The sequence below is a fragment of the Myxocyprinus asiaticus genome, chromosome 19, assembly GCF_019703515.2.
Source record: "Myxocyprinus asiaticus isolate MX2 ecotype Aquarium Trade chromosome 19, UBuf_Myxa_2, whole genome shotgun sequence".
In the NCBI taxonomy this organism is placed as follows: Eukaryota; Metazoa; Chordata; class Actinopteri; order Cypriniformes; family Catostomidae; genus Myxocyprinus; species Myxocyprinus asiaticus.
In genome coordinates, this window is record NC_059362.1 from 23,345,616 (window position 1) to 23,360,860 (window position 15,245).

General features: G+C 36.1%; 1 protein-coding gene across 6 annotated transcripts in view; it reads left to right on the forward strand.

Moving 5' to 3' along the window:
• The window catches only part of LOC127456755 (protein furry homolog-like), a 206,515-nt gene that overhangs the window by 30,760 nt on the left and 160,510 nt on the right, over positions 1-15,245 (forward strand). For 2 of the 6 annotated variants that reach the window (XM_051725316.1, XM_051725319.1), the window contains exon 1: positions 14,171-14,902. The exons of 1 other annotated variant lie outside the window; for it this stretch is intronic. In XM_051725316.1, coding sequence (XP_051581276.1) covers positions 14,683-14,902 — 220 coding nt within the window. In that variant the 5' untranslated portion in view covers positions 14,171-14,682. Of the gene's footprint in view, positions 1-10,523; positions 11,691-14,168; positions 14,903-15,245 lie in introns of those variants that run through there. 3 more of the 6 variants (XM_051725324.1, XM_051725318.1, XM_051725317.1) reach the window with 3 other exon arrangements.

Below are 15,245 nucleotides of genomic sequence, written 5' to 3' on the forward strand. Positions count from 1 at the left end.
CTTGTGAAAGCCATTTAACAGACTAATGATTGTCAGTTGTGTGCTTCCAAAATGGTTATGGTCTTGTTTAGTGTGTATTTGAATGTGCATGTTCCATTTGGTGAAGGGGTTTCATGGCTTGAGTAGTTCAGTTAATCTGACATAAATCACTTTGGGGTTAAGTGGATGTACCGGTCTAACAAGTTCGATCCTTGACCTCAAATATGTGAGTGCTTTTTGCATTCTTAACTGATGACGGCTCTGGCCCCATTAGAAAAATGTGTCAATCAAACCCAAAACCAACAGGGCTCAACAATAAGGATTTCTGGCTCAGCTGAAAGAGTAGATTTTACTTTTCCTGCAAATGTTTTCACTCACCTTGCCACAGAAAAAAGATTATAATTTATTATTTTTAATTATTTTAAAATGTATTAAAAATATTTTTATCAATTAAGTTTTTTATGTTAGAAATATATTTTAAGTTTTCTTTACCAATGCAAAAACAAACTACAACAACACATTTTTCCTGCTGGTCTGATTGGGCAGGTAGTTCAGATTTTTACTTGCCCTACCAATATTTTTACTGGCCCCACCACATATGAAAAAGTTATTTTTAGTAATGTGTTAGCCAGCTAGATAACTTTACCTTGATGAAATATTTGAATTGCCAGAATTCAGAACAACAATATTTGTTGTAACCAAATGTTACGTTTGTAAGGCATAACATACAATAAATGTAAAAATGTAGTGATCACACAGCCCTGGCCCGATCTCCGTTAATTGGCTCAAAGGAGACTCACACTGGCCCTAGGACATCGGGCCATTCTTATTTATCCCTAAGACCATGAACAGATCAGCAGGTGATCAAAAGGGAAATGGATGGAGTGTGTAAATAAAGCAGAAACTGAAAGAATTGTTAGATAACATTTTGGGTTGTTTGAGCTGCTGAAAAGAGCATCATGTGAAAAACCGTGGCTATGCAACACCGGAAACACGAATGAGGGACAATCTGCAATGACACAGCATTTCAGCAAATGCCTGTTTCCTAAGAAAAGAGATTGTGAGCAGAGATGTGTGCTAATACAATGAAAGGACTCGCCTCTGTGGTTTAGATTTTAGTTTGGATCACTGGACAGAATCTGGACAGAATCATCGTGCTTTTTGAAGACTTGTCCTGAACCAATTAGATAGCCAGTGCTGCTGTTCCTCTCTGACGTTAAAGTGCTGATTCAAGGCCAGTTTCATTCTCCATTTACCTTGTGAGCTGGTTTTCCTGTTTTGCCCATGTGGGTCTTTGTGTTGCTGTAAGAGAGCAGTGTTGAACATTGTTCCTGCTGTTTCCCTTCTGACATTCCTCTGCTGATTTGAATCAGGGAGCGTACTAGGGCTAAACGATTTGGACAAAAAAATGTAATTACGAGTGTTTTGAAAAATATTGCAATTGCGATTTGAACTGTGATAGGATTATAAACATTTAAAAAAACCTTGTAAGCATTTCCTTTTGACCAAGAAAGACTCGCACTTGAGTTTATTTTAGTGAACCAGACTAAAATAAAAAAACAAATTTACATTACCTTCACATTGTATCTGTTGTCTGTGTACCTGTTTTATCAATTTTGTGAAAGGGTCTGAGCCCACTTTTCATCATTATTTTTTGGAACCCAATAAAACTTTTTATGGAAACATATTTTTATTACTATAATTATTATTATTGCTGTTGTTGTAAAACAGTACCATATTTATGTAATCATTTCTTAACTTGCATGCAGTATTGCTATACATTTATATTTGGCAGACGCTTTTATCCAAGCGACTTACAGTGCCCTTATTACAGGGACAATCCCCCTGGAGCAACCTGGAGTTAAGTGCCTTGCTCAAGGATACAATGGTGGTGGCTGTGGGAATTGAACCAACAACCTTTTGCTTACTAGTTCAGTGCTGTAGTCCACTACACCACTACACGGTCCGGTTAAACCTTTAAGCCTTTAGTTTAGCCAAAGCTTTTATTCTAAAGACATTTATTTGGCAATGGCCTTGTTATTCTGAGAAATGTTGTCATCCACTCTTCTGTCCAAAAAAACCCGGTGTTATGAGGTTTCTTCAGATTCAGATAGTAACTTTTACGCCTGTTTTACACCGCACGCCGAAGAAGGACAGAAGCAGTGCATATTTTTTTGCCGTCTATGTTAACAAATGGGTGCATATACATCGGAATCAGAAGAAGCACGTCAGACCGTGGCAGAAGCATTAAAATGAAAGTGCTCTGTTAATGGACGTCATGAAAATGAGTTGACACAAAAAAGCAGATATTGCACAATTAAGCATACATTTGTAGTCTAGTGTGTTTTTATTTGAATTACAGCTCATAGGGAAACTAAAAAAAGAAATGACACAAAAGTAAAAGGTAATTATTTTAATCATTTAGCTTAAGCAGACATACAGTTTTATAATGAAAAACTACAGTTTACTATAAGTCATTTTCTTAAACAAACAAAATGTAACTGCCCTTTTATATACTATTACTTTGAGAGCCGGTCTAAAGGGTTAACAGCAATACCCATATACTGCCGAGTGTGCTACCAAATGTAAACAAATGCACGCAACAGAACGTGTAGTCAGTAAATTCAGAACTTATCTCAGTCTTGTATTGAAAGAAATTTGAATTGAAGTGCTCTATTGCCCTCAGCTTTTTATAAGGATTAATTAACAAAGGTCAAAACGTGTACCTGTCTGTTGGTGAAGACGGTGAGTTAACATATTGGAATTGCACCCATTTTGTGAGGAAAGTACTCGGCACTTAAACGTTTTGGCTGGTGTTTGAACAAAGAGATGTCTCTATTCAGTGGTTGTGCATAATTACTTTTTTCTGACAATATTATTAAGCTATATTATTAAGTGTGATCGAGCCAAACCGAGGGATAAAATCATCCTCTGTTGTGCAAACAACATTCAGGCTCATCGTACTCCCCTTCCACTAAATAATGATGTTTGAAAATGAGCAGAGCTTATTGAGTTGGGTGTCACTCCATGAAATAATTCTATAAGACCGCATTAGATAACATCAACATAATGTAAATAAGATTTCATGATGATCAAGCAATAGCTCACTCCTGATAACCATTTTATAACTTTAATTTCTGTATAGAGTGTATCAGTTTCTGCAGCAGAATCGCTGATGGTGTAAAAGCACACTCTTTGTTTGCTGCGAAATTGTCGTGACGCACTGCTTCGGTTCAGCTCACGCACTGCTTTGGCATGCAACGGAAAACAGGCGTTAGCAGACATGCTTATTTTGAATTATGCAAATCTGCAATTTGTAATTCTGGAGCGCTGTAAGGGTGCTTTCACACTTGTTTCGATTGCTTGGACTGAACCCGAGTTCGTTCCCTCCCTCTGCCCCCACTGGTCTCTGTTCACATCATATTATTTGAGTCCAAACTGTGGTCTGATTGCGTTATCAACGTGAGTCCAAGTGGGCAACTGCTTACCACTGTAACTAGGTAACAACACAAGAAGACGTCAGCTTCACTGTGTTAAGTGAAGTATTAAAATTTGCCTCTGGATTTACCACCAAAACTTTACATGCACAGAACAACACGTGTTTGTCTGCCAAAGATGCACTGAATGAGCAGTAATGTGATAAATGTTAGTGTTTGTCTGCTGCGAGCCCACAGATGCGTTGCAAGTAGGGTTGCTCCGATACCAAAATTTTGGCTTCGGTACGATACCACCCGTGGTACCTCGGTATCGATACTAACTCGATACTTGTGCAACAAATTAAAAAAACCTCGGATTTTTGAAGAAATTACACATTATTTGTATTATACATTATTGACAAAAAATCTGCATAAAGCCTTATAGATACAAATTATGCCTTTTCTGCTTTAATTCTTCTGGATTCCATGTTGTGTTTTAATTAAATGTTATGATCAAATTGTATGTAATCAAATACATACCGTACAGCTTAAATCAAATGAAAATATAATACTTTTCAACTAACAGTACTGTGCAAATGTTTTAGGCACATAAGAAGGTTATTTATATCTTCAGCTATAGTGTGTCAATAGGAAATATACATTTTAAACTCCCTAACATTCCTTTTGCAAATAGAAAAGATTAGAATAGACGTTTTGGTTAAAAAAAAATAAATAAAAAAAATAAAAATAAAAAGATGCGCAACAGAGCTTTACAGTATTATTGAAAACATTAAATGAAAACAATCTGATTACCTGAGGCAAAAGGCTGCCATGGCTGAATCACAACAAGCTGATATTCAGTACACTTGATTATGTGATATTGCTTACAGATAATAATAATAATACTAATAATATAACCATTTAATATTATATTATTGTTACTATAATTATTATTGTGACTGCTTTGAATATTACACTTTTATACAGTAGTAATATTTTTCTGTCATAATGTCTTCAATTTCACGCAATCAGTTGAATAGAGCTCTCATTTCAGCAGAACTTTTATTTTGTAAGATCTTCCTGTATAAGCTTCCTGCAACTCGCGAGCTGAAATCTCCGAGCTGCAACGGAAAAAGAGTTCATTTGAGAGTTCACAGCCGTTTATATACCAAACAAACTGATCTGTGGCTACTATTGGACACACTGCATGAAAGTGTGTCCAGTAGTATTAGTAGTTTGTGTTGTTGTGTGTGTGTCCGTGTGTGTGTCCGTGTCCGTGTCCGTGTCCGTGTCCGTGTCCGTGTGTGTGTGTGTGTGTGGAGGAGATGACAGGGCAGAGAGGCGCCTCTTATACTGTGATGCGCAGCGCATGTGACTGTATATTATTTAATTAAATAACATCCTTCTGCTGTTTAATGATCACACTTGGTCATATAGAGGCTTTATTATTATTATTTTCAAATGGTCTTTGATTTCATCTCCAAACTAAAGTTACATTACATTTTGCTAATGGCAGCATACTTTAATATGGTACCGAAATTAACAACATGATGGTTTCGTACCGTTTAAATTTTTTTGGTATCGCGATATTTTGTTAGTACCGGTATACCACACAACCCTAGTTGCAAGAGATGTGAAGAATATGAGCTGCTCTTTGAAGGCGATTTATTTGGACACAAGCAGGTATGACAAATGCATTATGCCATTACAACTGCGATCACAAAGATGCAAATTATACGTAATCAGTAGCGGTTCACTTCTATGATTTAAGATGATTGAGTGCATATCAGCAGTGAACCGTACTAGAGGTCGACTGATAGCGGGTTTTGCCAATACGATAACTAAGTTTGGAAGACAGGCCGATAGCCGATTAATCGGCAGATAGTTTTTAAAATGTATATGAATGAAAACTTTCCACTCAATGTAAAATAATGCTGAACTTTAGTAAGTATCACTTGCAGTGGCAATACTTTATACATTTCTCCCACACTGGAACCTTCTTCAAAGCCTTTGCCATCTGAAACTAATGAAAATATTCATTAAAATATTACAGGTCAAATGTGTTAGTTGTTCAGCAGTAACATAAAGCACTGCCTTACAAAGCCAAATAGCGCCTGCTTCATCATGTATCATATTCCTCATATTCGATATGTTTCGTCACTACTGACAATATATATTATTTTATTTTATTGTCATATTAAATATATGAATGAATACAAGCAAGGGACAAAGAAAAAGGGATAGAAATAAAATCAACTCAAGTCTCATCTTTTTAAAGGTAATTTTAGAATGGCATTGTATAAATGATATGTGCCCTCACATGAAAACATTGTATTATTTAACAGTGTACCCTCTCATGAATATAAAATTTATATTTTACCCTGCTGTAACGTTTTGTTTTATGTACATAACTATGTAATAAAATTAGGAAGCTTGGACAGAAGGTAAATTTGTCAGAACAGAGAAAAGTTTGGGAAACTTTATAGTAAAAAAAAATATAAAACTATAAAACTGTTCCTGTGCACGTGTTTTAACGCAATGTAATTTGCTAGTGCTTGGTCTTCTGAAGCAAGCAAATGGCCGAGCAAAAGCAACAACTCAGGCAGCATATTCATATAAGTTTGACATTAATGATTAATTTACTACTGATAATCAACTTATAAATCTGCTTCGCAACAAAACCTCTTTGGAGTGCTCATGTTTATTATCTGACTGGAACATATTGGACGCCCCTTAACCCTGGAAAAAAAATCTCAACAGATCTGCACGAATTCATAAGTGTTAAATTATTATCAAACCACCTTTGGTTGTCTTAAATTACTGATTTATTATTCCATGACAGTAATAATAATGCTCATGGTATACATACCTCGGCTTTTCTCTGTCAATGTTTTTATTTATTCCAAATAAACGAGCCTTGTCACATTGCACAAAAAACTCCATGAGTCAATGTTGTTTTTTATTTCACCTCTAGAGGGTGCCATTATATTGTTGGACCAAGGACATTAGACGATAGAACTCTCCAGCACCGGCCATGCAGAAATGAAACCAAAAATAACTATGGGAAATTATCAGAGTTTACTTTTTCCGATAGCCGATAGTTAAAAAAATGCAACTATCGGCCCCGATTAATCGGTTAGTCAGATATATCAGTCGACCTCTAAACCGTACTGAAGTTCACATGAACCGTACCCCAGACCACCTTTTCCAGCAGACTCGGGTGCTGTTTGATGGAGCACACCCGAGTTCGGAAAACAGCATTTACAGAACAATCCACCTGGAGCAACCTGGAGTTAAGTGCTTGCTCAAGGACACAATGTTGGTGGCTGTGGGGATGAACCGGCAACCTTCTGCTTACAATTTCTGTGCTTTTAGCCCACTATGCCACCACCACTCTTGCTAACAGGAGTTTGAATGTATGGTTGCAGTCAAAGGTTGTGCTTTTTGCCAATTCATCATTGAGATTGGCAGAGTTTTAGTGCCATCAGATATGGGAGGACCAGTGGTTTGTGTTTATATGTCTGTTATAGTGAAGTGTGCTGGGAAATAATGACTTTGTGACTTTTCAGAGAAATGTGTGGTTGTTCCACGTCACTGTCTAGTAATGACCATAATGCCACCCGCTTCAAGTCCAGTCTGGCTTACATTGTGTGGTCTGACCTGTGTCGGCAACAGACAAATTGTGAAAATCTTGCATTAATAGACTTTGTATGATATTTATTTTTTTTTTTTGTGCACTTTGCAAACCCTTGCAGGGCAACGTATATGCGTTATGCTTATACATGTAATTTTGTTTCACGTGCCATTCACACCAATAACAGTTGATGAACTCTGGGATTTTCTTCTGGGATGGGATGGTTTTCCTAATTGAATCCATCAATATCCATCCGAGAATGACCTGTAGTGTTGATTGTTGTCATTGCTTTTGGGCACCCCATAGGGCAGGCTTGTAAAGACATTTATGAGCACACGCACGTTTACTAGCCTACAGTATATAAATGTTTTCATATAAAGCTATAAATTATATTTACCATAGACCAACCCAAACCCACACCTTATCCCTACATCTGTAATAAAACTAAGCACATTTAGAATAAAAACAAAACAAAAAACAATATTTGCTTCATTTATGACTGACTTGTCCAGTTGAGGACATCCCACATTGTCCCCCAAGCGTGATTTTGCCAGATGTAGCTATAGGGTTATACGATGCCAAAACGTCCCTGGCTGAAATGTTTTGATTTTGTTGATACTTTTTCTTAAGAAAGATAAAAATAAATAATGAAGAAAACCATAACTATTAATATGGAACCAAAATATGCCATGAATCAAGATTTACTGAGTAATCCATTATTTAGAGGGGGATCAAAATGAAACAAAAAAATTTTGCTTATGATTTTATAGCAATACTACAGGTAAAAAAAAATAAAATAAAAAAAAACTTATAAAGGTGGCAGTGTCATTATTATTTATTTATTTTTATCCAAAATGGGACAAAACACTTTTTTGTTGTTTTTCCAAGTGCCTATATTCTAACTCCAGAAGTATTAAATATGTCTTAATATCCTTTTAGTTTCTGGTTCTGAACAAACCTTTAAGGCTCTACACGATATAATCCCAGAGATATGGGCCTCTAAATATGGCTCCATCTATAAATTGTTACATTTGAACTGTTTTCAATGGTCAAAAACCAAATGTGGGTCACATGATATGAAGCTATTTTTTTCTTGTCCATCAAAACAAAGGTCTGAAGTACAACCAATTTCAAAACTAGAAATGTATTTGCATAAAAACAATAATGTCTTTTTATAAGATACACTATCATAAAAAATAAATAAACACACACACACACACACACACACACACACACAGTTGGCTCAGTCTAAACTTTTTCCCAGTCTGAACTCATTTTCTTGCTACTTAAAGCATGTAACATTATTCATTAGTTGGTCAGTAAATATTAAAGTGTATTTTTGCCAGAAATGGGTAACACATTGGTAACATGAAATACGAATAGAATGAATTTGGTCCACTGATAACAATCTCTGTGTGTATATTTTGTCTGCTCACACATTGAGGAATTGAAACTGTAAGATGGTTGGCCTGACATGTTCACACAGTACTTAAGGGTGTGTGCATTTCCTGTGAATCATTTGTGCACACTTGTCTGCTCTGCCGCTCTGTGTAAGTTATGAAATGCATGGGTCTTGTGAACGAATGAGTTTATATTGGGTCATAGGAACAAGAATCTTTCTGTATGGCTCGGAGGTAATTTAATTCTACTTAAGCTGTTATTTGCCCTCCAGGTTGCATTGTGGTAGTTCATTTACTGTTTCAGATAATACTGGGTCCTATAATTATATACCTTTTAGAGGTTTTTATTTTATTTTATTAAAATTAAATAGCTGGCTGAATTCGTAGTGTGAAACGTTATATCAGAAACCATGGTTCTTTGGACATGGTACTAGAGGTGTGAATCTTCACTGGCCTCACGATTCAATTTGATTACGATTCAGAGGGTAACAATTCAATTACAATGTGATTCTCAATGCATCAAGATGCATCTTGTCCTCCAGTTTTGTTTTATCAATAGGCAAGGCAAGTTTATTAATCTAGCACATTCCATTCACAATGGTAATTCAAAGTGCTTTACGTAAAAATAAAAATGCAAGACACAATTCATTTTAAACCAATTAACAACAAGAAATAAGAGTACAAAGTAATCATATATATATATATATATATATATATATATATATATATATATATATATATATATATATATATATATATATTTTATTTTCTTTTATTTTTTTTGTAATTATTATTATTTGTTAAATAAAATACATACAACCAGATAGACTTGAACTTTTTATTTTCCCTTTCAGCTTTTTAATTTTTTTTCTTCAAAAAATCAGAACAAGTCTCATTACATAAATACTATTAAATACAACTGTTTATAAATAAGTATTATTAATTTTTATTTAATAGTATTTAATTATTAATTAAAATTAATCTATGACAAGCCGGTTAGGGTTAGGCTCATTTCTATTTTTAACCATAACCACAACAAGAAGTTGGGCCAGGATGAGATATCTGCTTCTGTGTGAGTGCAGATGTCAGCTTCTCCTCTCCTCACCAGCACAGGTGATAGTAAAGCGGTTTAAATAACAGGGTTGTTGCTTTAGAAATTTGGCAAGCTTCTCGTATGCACTGCTCCATCTGTTTGTTCTGCAAGTAGAAGTCTCAGGTCACATGACCCCGTCGCAAATGCTACATTGGATTTCAAACCCGAGTCTTCAGGTGTGCGCACTGTCCAGATGAATGAGAGAATGGCAATGAGCAACAGCCAAAGAAATGGGGAGAGCGCAATAGGGAAAAGGCATTGGAAAGCAGGAGACAAAAAATAATTAGAAGATAAAAACATTACACACATCTCCTGACCCGCTGTCTGATCATTATTTTCAGCAGTTTTATTCCAATCTTTCATATTGTTTGTTGACGTGTTATCACAAATATATTCTCCCGTAGTTAGTGCATGGGATTGTGAATGAATTTCGGGATCATAGTTTCATTCGGGTACGAATGGTTGTGTGGTTGATACACCTAGTCTGCAAACAGCTGTGTTTGTGCACTTGGATTTAGTTTATGCATGTCTAACGGGTGTATTTGTTTCTAGCATCTCACTCTGTCTCTGGCGTGCCACTGCACTGCCATGGTTAAAATAAACTCCGAATCGATTTTGAATGTTTTGAGAATTGATTCGGAATTATTGTAGAAAGAATCGCGTTGCATCGCTGAAATAATTTCTTCCCATCCCATCCCTTACAACTACCATGGTAATTTTCTTCTTGGACATTATTGGTGGGTGGTTTGACCAAAATCTTATATCATGATTAGGGTTGCAACGGTATGAGATTTTCATGGTACGATAACCGTCTCAGAATATATCACGGTATACGGTATTACACAATTATTATTATCAGTTACAATGACCCTTAAAGGAGTGAAAACGGAAGGTTTTTTTTGTTTGTTTGTTTTTTTTTTTTTTTTTTTTTTGGTTGAACAAACGCTTTATTATAATTGAAACTTGAAACCTTTTTTTTTATTGATGTGTAAAAAAAAGTCTCCCTTTTGAAAATAAATAGAATAAATAAGAAAGCTAACAGAATTATAATAATAAACTGAATTATAAACATGATAAAAAAATAGCATGTAACTATAACATTTTATATAACTAAAGCATGTTAGTTTACATGTTAAATGAAAAATAACATCAGCTGTGTGAGCTTTTAAAGTAATGTCCTGTGATTATTAATAATTAACATATACTGTAGTCTCCACCCTTTTACAAACTGAAGAGCAAATTTACTTATATGAGCCCATTATTATCCCGTTTGTTTCCTAATTTCAAACATAATTCATACAGAACATACACATTACACAGGAGGAAAGGCTCTTCATTACCATGGTTAGGTCAGTGTAGCTAGTCTTGAATAATAGTAATAATAATAACAAGTTATATTATTTATGAAAAAATAAAATACTAGCTGAAACACATCTTGAAACTTTACAACTGCCACTGTTGATATAAAATGAGGTCTAATAGATTCTACCTTTAGATTATTTCATATGAAACAGTTACTTTTACTCATGTAAAATCATGAAACAGTTTTGTAGAGGTGATGATGTATAATGAAAAAAATAAAAAACATTTGCGCATAGCACAGTGTTGCTCTTTTCCTCCTCAGTGCTGTTTGGCATGTCAGGGCTGCCTACTGTTTGAGAGGTTCGACTTCCTCCTTAACGCTTTAAACTAGAAAAGTCTCACTAGAACTGAAATTGGTCACATCAGTTTTGAGGTCTGCGTTCTGCAATATCAAGGGAAGCCAGGTTGTTGCACGCATGCATCAGAGAGAAGAGCAGATCATTAGCACGAGCTGGTTCCGTTACACTCGTGCGAAAGTGCAGATGAGAAGCCTTTAGCTGATTGCGAGACTATCATTAAATCTGCCTTGGGAGTCCTAAATAGGCTATCACTTGGGCGGCCTCCGAAATATCTTCAATGGGAGAACCATGGCATTGTTCTTTCCCTGCTGTCCGCGACCCAGTCCGAATAGACCTGCAACCCACCAGTTGAGAAACACTGCTTTAACTCACACACACACTCACTTAAGTCAGACCCCCTTGCCTTGCTTGTCTCTGACATTTTCTCCGCTGCATGTGTGTGTGTGTGTGGTGCAAGTTGACGAGTCTGACAGGTAGACGAGGAGGAAAGGAGATGCGCACGTGCAGGTAAGATTCTCCGTCTGGTTGCATTTTTTTATGTATACCGTAAATAAGCAAATGTACATGGTATGATAACCATCAATTTTCATACCGTGGTATACCATGAAATGGGTATACCACTGCAACCCTAATCATGATATGAGTTATTTTATATCACAATAATGATGTATCTCACGATATAGTAAATGTTTTTGGAAAATCAATAAAAAGTGGTTATTATATGAAAATAGCCATATTGTACTGCCTATTTTTGGTGAATGCAGTCAGGGAATTAAATATTTCCTCATATATAATTTTCTATTTATTTGGAACTTGACAATAGTAAAAAGAAAAAGAAAACACAACTTGGTTTAAAAAAAATTGGTTAAATCATTATTACCATATTGCTAAATTTCACATTATGGCACTTTTCAGTGTGATATGTTGTTGACCTGTATTATTATAATGATAAGACTTTTCTCAAGAATCTCAAAATCTTCCCAAAGCAATGCAACAAAGAAAACAATCCATAAGTTAAAAAAAATCTTAAGTTACAAAAATAAAGACTTACACCACAATTATGTAAAGACTTCTTGCAAAAAAATAAATATTAAATAAATATACACTTTTTGCTAATAAAATAAAAAAATAAAAATATCTGTGTCTGTCTCTCGATCTATCGATTGATCGAATTAATGAAGAGTGCATCATTTGGCTTTCATAATATTTTGTGAGTGCTTCATTTGAGGAGGTAAAACAAATAGCTTGTATTAGGAGTGATTATCATCGTGCGACACAGATATTTACATATCACGATATACACGATATTGCAAAATCTCTATCAGTTGACACTATATATCATCGCCACGATATATATCGTCATATCGCCCTGTCTTATTGGACATGTCATGTACCATAATAGTATCTTGTTCTTTGAAGTACCTGGACCAACACAAACATCTCCACTGATTTACCTCAGGACACCTTAAGATTGTCCAGATGATCTATTTCTCTTGTCCATCTGCTGTACCTTTGCCCATTTGACAGTTATGTACTTTATATGTCGAAATAGTCTTTATATGAGTGTGTTTGTGTTTACACACTTGTATGTGTCAGTATCTCACATTTGAAGTGTTTGTATCAATGAGCAGCCAAGCAGAACCAACAAACCATTTAAACTAGTGTTGTCAAAAGTACCGAAAGTTGATACCAAAATAAAAAAGATGTAACGATACCAGTGTTTCTGTAGTACCGAGCACCAACTCTATCCGGTACCAACGCGCAGCTGACACACGAGAGCTTAAAATGCTCACATGCTTAATTTGAACACGTGCTCTGTTACTCCTTTTACACTGAAATGGACAATGAGTCAAATTAAAATTGTGACATGTCCTAGAGTGATTTATTAAACCGCTAAAGGCTGCATACTTTAAATAAATCAGACCGCTCGTCCACTAGAACATGTTGCGAACTGTTTGTCCGGAAAAGAGAAGCCTCCGGCAAAAAACACTCATCATAATAAAAGCATGATTCAAAAGTAAATCTAGATGCCTCAGTTGAAGAAATTGAATAAAAATATACTACAACTGTAGAGTAAAATGTAATATTCACTGTAATAATAATAATAATAATAATATTAATAATATATCAAAATATCACAAGCAAGACAGCTGGCAAAAAAAAAGCAATGACATTCAAGTTTTTTCACAAGTATTTTCACTTGTTAAAAGTTTTAAGAATTTATTGATTAGACACCATTTTGAGGATGAAATTAAACTAATTATTAAACTATAATTATTACAATAATTAGCAAATAATTAAAAATAACTAAACTTATATGTTCAATAGCACATTATCATAATTAGCATATTTTTGCGGTGGTATCTAAATTGGTATTGAAAACCTCGAAATTTCACTGGTATCGGTACCGGCTACTGAAATTTTGGTATCGTGACAACACTAATTTAAACTAATTCATCCATTACACTGATGCAAAGTGGAAGTGAAACAGGCTCTCCAGATGCGTGGTTGAGAAACAACTTTTTGATCGTCTGTTTGACATCATAACTTCTGAGCTATTTTTTGTCCTACAGGAAGGGAATTTATGGTTAATATTATGTGTGATGTGAAGAGTAGCTCTAGTTTTCTGCCTGATAAAACTTATCTGAGTGCACCAACGTGCTGAAGGCCTTGCCTTCTTACTTTTTTTTTTTTGTACACTCCCTCACCATCACTGAGAAACGAGTCTTTCTTTCTCTTTCTGTCCCTCTCCCTCCCTCCCTCCCTTCTGAGAGGAGAAAAGTCTGGGTGTGGCCATGAGTAGCTGTGTTTTGATTGGCTGCTCTCTCAGGCATATGTTATCTCCTGTTGGACACGTTCTATCTCCGCCCAGATAACGCTTGGCAGTCAACCTGAAAGACCCCACCCGCTGTCATCAAATAATCACATCAAAGTGATTTTTACGCTTGTCTTTTCTTGTTCTGTCCATAATACATGAACCAACAGGTAGTGAGGTAGGTCTCTTGTTGTAATACGGCTCCGTATTTGAAGCGGATTTAACTTTTGGGTTGTTTTGGAAGAGCTTGCACACAGCTGGACTGTGGCATGTGGAATACAGGCAGGTGGAAGTACACTCTACAGTCTCCAGCTGCTGGAACTGCAGGTGCTTGCTTGTACCTCATTCCATTGGAGTTGAACAGTAGCATTTGTCTTCTTGGATCACACAGCCGACAGCTACTGCACTACAGCTGAAGAGCACTGCGATCATATGCACTTCATCTTTTTATTCTTGGTTCTTTGCATATATGGACAATTTTAGTTATAACTGACACGACAAAGAGTAACTTGTGGTGAAGTCAGTGTTTGACAGGCCGTGGTTTTGCCTGGGTGGAGGAGTAGTTCTGCAGTCGGTCGTCTGTCCGGTAACACACGGCCTTATTCTTGAGAGGTGATGGTGGGTGGCAGAGCCGTCACTGTGCGCCCGCGCAGGCCCATGGAGTGAAAGTGTCGAAGTGCAAAAATGGAATTCCTGAAGAGCCTCGTTCCCACGGTCATCTCCGGGGATGGCGGGCTGCTGGCAACAGACTCTGGGGGAGTGTGGCCGCGGGAGACCGGCCCTCGCTTACTGAGGATGAGACGTTTGGGGCTGCAGTCTTTTGCACAAGCCAATGAAGAGGAACAAGACGGATCCAGTCCGACCATCCGACCGGCCGTCCGTCTTCAACGGCATCGTGCCAAAGGTACTGACACAAAAGAGGAAGGGACTGGAATTCAAACAGGATTTTAACAATAGTGCAGAGAGGGTTGTTTGTTTAGGAGGTGTGTGTGTGTGTGTGTGTGTGTGTGTGTGATTGCAACTTTTTTGATAATAGTAAGGTGCTATTATAAGATAATTCGCAGACAAAAGTAAACAAACAAATATTTTATGTAATCGGATACTGTTTGCAAAGTATTAAATTGGAGCCCAGCATTAATGTCAGTCAACAGATGGACTAAAAGGAGAATTTATCAAATATCAGTTGTTACAATATCAGAATGCTTTTACATTTATAAATAAATTGAGTGACAATAGATGATTTAGAA